Here is an 8819-nt window from a genome sequence, read left to right as displayed (position 1 = left end):
TCAATTATTTCTCCTTTATTCTAATGTTAGAACGTGATAAATTTCACATGTTAAACCAACCTGATCTAAGTACCACTCAGGTGGGACATAATATTCTTCATATATGCTGAATTCAACAAGAAACTGCTTAAGAATTTTACGATATACATTTGTAAGATATAGGTCTGAACTTTTACTTTATGTTAATGATTCTATCAGGTTTTGGTTTCAAGGGTATGCTGTCGTCATTAAAAATCAATATGTTCCCATTCTATTTCTTCAAGAGTTTGTAATTATTATTTATTCCTTAGATGTATTAAAGAAGTGACCAATGAAGATGTTCAAAAGTGGAGTTCTTCACTTTGGTTAGTTTAGTCATGAATGTGTGAATGAGAATTCATGGTTTCTATTTTCCTTTCTTTCAATTTTTTTTGTTATTTTCCTATGGAATTACCTATTTCATCTAAGTGTTCAAATTAATTGTTATGAAATTTTGTCTTAACTTTTATTTTTCCTGGGATTTCATTATTTTGTTTTTCTCCATATCATGGATTTAATTTGCTATTATAAATCTAATTCTTTCTTCTTAATTTTCCTTGGAATTTAAAAATTCATAACTCCATGAAATCACAAAATTCTTAGAACTTATTATTTTCGGTGCTGGTGAGATGGCACAGTACTAAGAGCACATACTTTACAAGCCTGACAAATCCCCAGAACACATGCAAAACTAGGATAGCACAGAGTCTCTATTCCCAGCACTTCCATGTGAAGATTAGACACAGAGACAGGAAGTTTCCCAGAAGTTAAGGGGCTAACTTGCCTGGTATATGCAATGGTTACCAAAAAGAGACATCCTGTGTCAAAGTGGAAGGCGAGGATTGCGTCCTAAGGGTGTCTTTTGACTGCTACATATGCACTGTGGCATTGTACATGGACATGTACACTCAACACACTAACAAACATGTACACACCCATCAAACAAAAAAATTAAAAATAAGAATGGTTATTTTCACTATTTATATTCAGAGTGTCAGGTAATATAATTTATGTATTCATTTTTTACCACTACAGAAACAAATTTGTCTAAAATGTGTATTAAATGTTATAAATTTCTCCCTTAAAGGCTTTTACATCCCACCAGTATCTAGATATGGTAGTTTTCTTTTTTAATGACCAAAATCTTGTTCAAACTATTGTGCAATTTTCCTTTTGTGGGGAAGCAGGATCTTTGGTTTTGATTTTTTGAAATGGAGTCTCCTTGTGTAACCCTGACTGTCCTGGAACTTGCTATGTAGAACAGACTTTTGTCAAACATCATCAGTCCTCCAATCTCTGCCTCCTCTGTACTGGCAATTCATTCTTGTTTCTACCAAGAAGTCAATTTATAACTCGTAAGATGAATTTATTTTATTTTGCTTATTTTCAATTCTTTCTGTTTTGAATGTTGGATAATTTGACTGTGATATGTCATGCTACAGATCTCTCAATTAAATATCTTTGAGGTAGTCTAAGATTGATGACCCTGGGTGTGTTTCCCTCTATTTCAAGGTGTGAGGCATTTTCTCTCATTATTTCATTAAATAAGCTCCTGCCCCTTTCTCTGTCCACTCTTTCTGAAGCATCAATAATGTGTGCTTTGGTTTACTTTATGGTATCCCATAATTCTCATAGGATGCTTGGCTCTTCTTTTTTAAAATTTTTGTTCCTTTGATCACTAACTTCAACTAATTTGTCTTCCCTAATCAGTTCATTGGTTCTTTCTTCTGCTTGTATAAGTTTGCTGTGGAAGCTCACTGAGGATTTTTCATTAAAGTCGTTGTGTTCCTCAGCTCCACAATTTGTTTCACTGTTTAGTGTGGCGTCTGTGTCTTTGTAGAATGGTTCATTTTATTTTTGTTTTGATTTCCTGAAATTGTCTGTATCTCTATTTGTTTGCTTGTAAATCACTGAGATTCCTTAAAATGATTATTTTTATTTTTTTTCAAGGAGTTTATAAATTGCTACTTCATTAAGGCAGGTACATTTCTTTGCTCTTCTCGTGGATCCTCATGACTGTGTTTTGCTGTCTGCAAATTCAAGAATTGTATACTAATTTTAGTTTTTATAGACTTCGTGGAGTAAGAAAAGTCTTTTACCAGTCAGCCCACCATGACATTCTGTGCAAAACATTTGGCATGCCCATGGGTGGACTTGGAACTAAAGGGTTTTTTTAAATTTTTTATTGAATTTTTGTGTATTTCATACAGAAAGTCATCTTTATACCCCCTTCCCCTTTGGCACCCTACCATAGGCCTGCCCCACTGGAGTTAATGCATTCTGTCATTTGTGTTAAGGCCTATCATGTAAAGTTAGTGTCCCCAGATGTATTTCAGTACAAGTTCATCCACTGGGGTCTAGTCAGCCTATCTAGAGATCCACCCCCTAGCACCATAAGAAGATCAGCTCTTCCTCACCCAGAAGTAATCAGCTGTCAATAATTCTTTGACCAAGATGGGGTCTGCTGCTCATTTCAACCCATAGGGGAATGATGCTTATTGGCTCACTCACAGTCTCATACTTGCCTAGCTTTATTAATGAGACAAGGAATACTTGTCCAGGAAATGGTGTCACCCATTATTCCTGGGTCCTCCAGTATCAATTGGTAATATCAAGACTCCTCTACAGACATGTCCAGATGCCAATATAATCTGAGAGATCCCTCAATTGACCTTCAGGTGCAAACCTGAAGCCTGGAACCATGTACACTAAAATGCATTTAGGTCAGTCTGGCACCTCAGCTCCAGGGGCTGACCTTTTGAGAGTCAGCAAGAGCCTATATATTCAAGGACTTTCCTGGAGGCTTAATTCATACAGGCTGTCCTGGAGCATGGGAGTCCATAATGGTAATCCTTGTGTCAGGCAATGGAATGTACAGGGATTAGCCTGGACACTGAGTCTGCTGATGTGTGAATTTGTAGAGTTTGGTCTATAGACTACAGATTCATAGGCATAAGTATAACTGAATAGTCTTTGTATCTGCCTTGAGTAGCTCATCCAGAGGCTGGGTTTATGGGGGTAGGATCAAAGGCCCTGGCCTCAAGTCTTGCCCACTTATGGCTAGACTAGTGCTATGTGAGTTTGAAAGATAGGGCTGTGTTATTTGGAGTAGAACTGTACAAGTCTATCAGGGTCTTGGGAGGCTTTCCTAGCACTGGCTAGGCCTAGAATTTGTATAGAATGTGTCTAATGTAGAGACTAGATATGGAGCTACTGGGCTGGTCTCTGATGTTTCAGGGATCGGCCTGGAACTGGGTCTGTGAAAGCCAGTATAGGGCTACCACAACTTGAAGGGTGAATATATGTAGATCATATCAGTTCAGGGAGCATTGTAATGTCTGTGGCATGGGTATTGCCTGGCAGTGGGGCCTTCAAATACATGCCTGGTGCCTAGGACAGTCAAGGACAGCTTGCAAGTGAATCATGCTTAGAGACTGAGTCTCTGATGACAAAATCAATGTGGTTTTTCTCCAGAGTAAAAGCCATCTAGTCAGCATGGCAGTCTTCTAAAGTATTTTTCCAGACACAGCTCATCATAATTTCTAGATACTCCATTGAATTAGCCTACTCTAGCTACAGACTATAAGGTCATCGACCAATTTTATGTGGAAAAGAAAAATAAAAACATGCATTATTTAAGAAATTTATGATTTTTTTCAAAAATCTTCAGAGCAATAGCTATAACACAGAGTTGAGTATGTTTTTGTGGAAAAATACATTTTTTCTGAATCCATGTGTTACTTTAATTTTTTCTTTTTTTTAACAAACACTTTACAACTTTTATTTCAGAGCTTTTTCAAAAAGAAATAAAACACTACAGAGTTAAAATTCCCATGTCCTTGAAACAATCCCATTCCTCCCCGTACTTAGAGGAACTATGATGGACTCGATATGTCCCAAGCCACGTCATTATATTTTCGTAGCACATACGTGTGGTGCTAATGTATAACATCTCATGTTTTTAACTGTGTGAGAAATGGTGCCACCCTGCACCGTACGATTCTGCAACTTGCTGTTCTCATTCAACACTGTTTTTTTTTCAAGGTCTGGCTATACTGAAACATGCAGATGGCGCCATGTGATCTCTAGGCTGCATAGCATCCATCATGTGGATGCCTCTGTCTATTACCTTGATTGTGGGCATTCTGTGATCTCCACTCTCCAATTGTTCTTTTTGATTTCTGTAAGGAATGTTTATGAAACATTTTTGAGAATTTCTCTGTGCTATCCCAGAAGAGGAGCATTCAGTCATTGGATATATGTGTTTACAGTTTTATTAGATTTTGCCAGAAAATGTTCTCCAAAATGGTTTTACCTGGTGGCCAAATTCTTGTCTCCTTAACTTTTTAAAAAAATTAATTAATAGCCGCATAATTAGAAGAGTATTTTGTTACAACAGCATTGACATATTCAATAACAATTTCCAGAGCTAAGATACATCTCTTTCAAAATTGGCTGTAAATTTTTAGGTTCACAGTTGAATTAATACAGTTATACAATATTGTACTCAGTATAAACCCTATAAGACATAAAATTGAGTGAGGTTTTAACCTTCAAAATAGATTTCCATTTCATTATTAAAGTACACTGTTTCATACAGAAAAACTCCTTTTAATGCAACCAGCACTTAGATGTTTGCAATGCATCTCTATTCTCTCTATATCTGATTATTACTAGTCACAGTCAGTTACTTTCTGAGATCCTTGGCATCTGAGCATGGATATAAAGCCAACAGGGAGATTTCAATGGTAATGTTTTTCACATCTACTAATTAACATGAAGAAAAATTTATGCTTCTTCCTAAAATGACTTTTTATTTATTGATTTTTGTGTGTGTATTTCATACAGAACATCCCAAACAATCTTATTTATCTATATACCCACTTCCCAAAAGGCACCCTCCCATAGCCTCCCCCCACCCTCACTGGAGCCCATATACTCTGTCATCGCTGTTACTGTCCACTGTGTTGTCAGTGCCCCAAACAATTCCCCAGTGCTTATGCATCCACAGTGGACAGTAACAGGGATGCAGAGTATATGGGCTCCAGTGGGGATGGGGGGAGGCTATGGGAGGGTGCCTTTTGGGAAGTGGGTATATAGATAAATAAGATTGCTTGGGATGTTCTCTATGATATACACACAAGGAAATCAACAAATTAAAAACTGAGTTACATTCGAGGAGGAAGCACAAAAATTTACTTCATGTTCATTAGTAGAGGTGATAAACATTACAATTGAAAGCTACCTGATGACTTTATATCCATACTCAGGTGCCAAGGATCTAAGTGCAACCGACTGTGACTAGTAATAATCAGATACATAGAGATTAGAGACACATGTGCAAACATCTAAGCGTTAGTAGCATTAAAAATGAGTCTTTCTGTAGGAAACAGTATATTTTAAAATTAAATGGAGATCTTTAAAGGTTAAAAACTCATTCAATTTTATGTCTTACAGGGTTTATACTGAGTTCAATATTGTATACCTGTATTAATTCAACTGTGATCCTAAAAATTTACAGCCACTTTTGAAAGAGATATATCTTTGCTCTGGAAATTTTTACTGAATTTGTTAAAGCTGTAATGAAATGCTTCTTCTAACCATGTGGTTATTAAATTAAAAAAAACAACTACAAATGAATCTACCATTTGACCCAATTATACCACTCCTTGGCATGTACCCAAAGAACTCATCCTATTGCAGAGACACTTGTACATCTATGTTTGTTGCTTCTCTTTTCACAATAGCTAAGAGATGGAAGCAACCTAAGTGTCCCCTCAACTGACAAGTGGATAATGAAAACGTGGTTCACTTTTTCTTTTTTGTATTTAAATTTTAACTGCAGGCTTGATTAACCAAATCCGGGGATTATGATTATGAGTTGAAGATTAGTAATCTTACATGCTTATGTTTTTGAAAGATTCCAAATTAATTCTTACATTTACTTCTAGTTGATAACCTCTGTATTATGTATTTTTATTCAATGTCTTTAAAGATTTATTAAGATAATTGTTAATCAATTAATATAGACCAGGCTTTGTGCTGGATACTAAATCTTTCATTAGGAAACAAAATTAGTTTTGACTCAAATTAAAATACATTTCACTATTTTGGTTCATTTTTGTTTAATATTGAAGAATTGATGATGAGAAAATGCAGATGACTTATCAAATGTAGCTATTGAATGATAATCAAGAATTATAATGATGGTTAACCATGGAATAAATTTAAAATAATTTTTATCTTTTACAGAAAATGAGTAAACGTCAGAACATATGACAACTACATTCTAAGTAAAAATTTGTTCTTTGAATTTTCTTACAAGTTCCTTAGCAACAAATAACAAATATCCTCTATTAAATGTGATAAAAAATTCTCTTGAATTTTTTACAGTTTTGACATATGCATGTGTATACATATATGCATGTTGATGTGTCTGCAAAATATTTCTGACTTTGATGTATGGATTATCTGATTTATAATAAGAGACATAATTAGTTCTTCTTTCTCATAATATGAATCGCACTTACTTGCATAAGCTCCCGCTTGTGCTCAAAATTCCCAATTAGAAAACTCAAAATGGAAAAAGGCAAGTAAAGTTAAAGAGATGCAAGTTGTTAGTAAATAAGCCATTTGTTGAACAGCTGTAAGTTTGAAAAAGTTCTATATTGAAATAAAATCTTTCTACAGTGGTATAAATTTTTGCCTTTAGTTCCAGCTCTTCTCTCAGTAGACTTAAAAAGAATATTGTAACATTGTGGTTTTATATAAAAGTAAAATTTTAAATGTTAAACATAATTCAGTGTTAAATGGGGAAATATCTTATGTCCCCTAAATGGTACACAGATGAACTGCAAAGAGTAAGCAGAAGAGCTGTATTTTGGATTACAACTTAGATTTACTTAAATACTATAGTTCCAAATTAAGAATATTTTTCAATGTTGATGCAAGCTTGGTTATTAACTCGAGATTTTTATTGTCCTTTCTGATTTCAGTCACTCAAAATATTGAAAAACGGAAACAAGAACACATTGCATTGACATTTGCCAAACCACCTATGCCAGAGACAAAGAAGAGATCAAGACCTTCAAAGTTAGAAATTGCAGTTCCTGTAGGTATAGAAAATATAATTTAAAAACAAATCTAAATTTAAAACAGTACATATAGATAGCATGTATAATCTTAGTTTTATTGCCTAGAAGCAGAAATTTAACTTTATAACTCTCTATAGAACAGATTGCCCTATATGTTTCAAATTAAACTTTCATTTGTACATGGTACTCTACATGATTATGTAGTTAGTAAGCTAGATGGCTTAGGAAGCCTAAATCCACAAGTAGTTACTACCTACTAAGAAATGCATCAGTTTAAAGGTCTCAAATTTAGGTCTCAGAGCAAGAGCCAATTTTAAAGTTTCAGAACCTCCCTGTTTTCTTTAATCTGGAATTCATGGTACTGGATAGTGGGAGACTCAAGTTTTCCATTGCTTCTTTAGACCGGAGTTATAATACAAATTAGCAAAATGAAAGCTAGTATGCATGGGTCACTGATTGTGATATGAAAAAGTAATTTAAAGTATCTCCTAAGGCATAGTTACAACCAGTGCATTTATTCAGTGGTCATCCGTTATTAATGTAGTAAGACAATTTTCATGATTCTCTCCATTATCATCATTTAATCTCATATGACCAATTGATGTCAGGTCGTTTGCTGAATACTCAAAGTACTACAAGAACTAAGGGTCAGTGAAGTCTTTCGATGGGCAAAGATGCTTGCTCCCAAATGTGATGTCTTGAGTTTGATCCCTGGGATGCATATAGTACAAGGAGAGAACTGACTATTGCAAAATTGTCCTCTGACCTCCACATGTGCACAGTGGCAAACACACACACACACACACACACACACACACACACACACACACTTAACCAAATAAATAAATCGATAAATATAATTTTTAAAGTATAAGAAAGAAAGAATATAAGAACTAATCTGAAAGCAGTCTTCGGGAACATGTATAGCTACATTTGGCAAATATGTCAGTATGAGTTGAAAATAATATAATACTATGCAAATTAATATTGATCAAATATTTGTTTCTTCTATAACTTTGAATATTTTATTTATTATTTTTATTTTATGTGTATGAGGGTATTGCCTGAATATATGTGAGTGCACCCCTGTAGTGCAATGCTGCAGAGGTCAGAAGAGGGCTTCAGATTCCCCTGGAACTGGAGTTAAGAACTGTTCATAGCCATCATGTGGGTGCTGAGAATCAAACCTGGGTCCTCTGCAAGAGCAGTCAGTGCTCTTATCCTCTGAGCTATCTCCCCAGCCCTCTTCTATAACTTAAAAAAAAAAAAAACTTCACAAAGTATGACAGGGGCTCTCAATCTGACCAGAGACCATTAAAAACAGGAATAGAAATCAAGACAAGCCTGTAGAATACAAGTATACAATTCTCTTACAAGAACTACCATGACAAACTTAAGGATCATCTTATTTCTAAATAACTTAGGGAAGAAGCATATGCAGATAGACTTACTAAAGAATTGACTGTTTATTGTGAGGACAAAGCCCAGAATGTCGTGTTATTAACGGTTTTCCCCAATTCTAATATACACTATGGTATTCTTTTTTTTAACTTAAAAAAATTTATTGAGAATTTCATACATTCATATAAGGTTTTTTTTTCAAATCCATGCCCACTCCCTCCCTTCCAACTCCTCCCATATCTCCCCATCACTTTTTCCTGATAACTTCATGTACTCCTTCTTCCTCTTTGATTTATTTATTAATTT

The 8819-nt window shown here is 34.9% G+C and overlaps 1 protein-coding gene across 1 annotated transcript in view; it reads left to right on the top strand.

Annotated features, from left to right (window-relative positions):
* The first annotated feature begins 6597 nt into the window (after nucleotides 1-6597).
* Cylc1 (cylicin 1) overlaps nucleotides 6598-8819 on the top strand; it is a 13052-nt gene continuing 10830 nt past the window's right edge. The window contains 2 exon segments of the mRNA XM_008822928.1: nucleotides 6598-6607; nucleotides 7014-7129. Of these exon segments, the coding sequence (XP_008821150.1) occupies nucleotides 6598-6607; nucleotides 7014-7129 (126 nt within the window).

This window comes from Nannospalax galili, unplaced genomic scaffold (genome assembly GCF_000622305.1).
Source record: "Nannospalax galili isolate Female #2095 unplaced genomic scaffold, S.galili_v1.0 scaffold10, whole genome shotgun sequence".
Classification (NCBI taxonomy): Eukaryota; Metazoa; Chordata; class Mammalia; order Rodentia; family Spalacidae; genus Nannospalax; species Nannospalax galili.
This window is presented reverse-complemented; position numbering and strand designations above follow the sequence as displayed.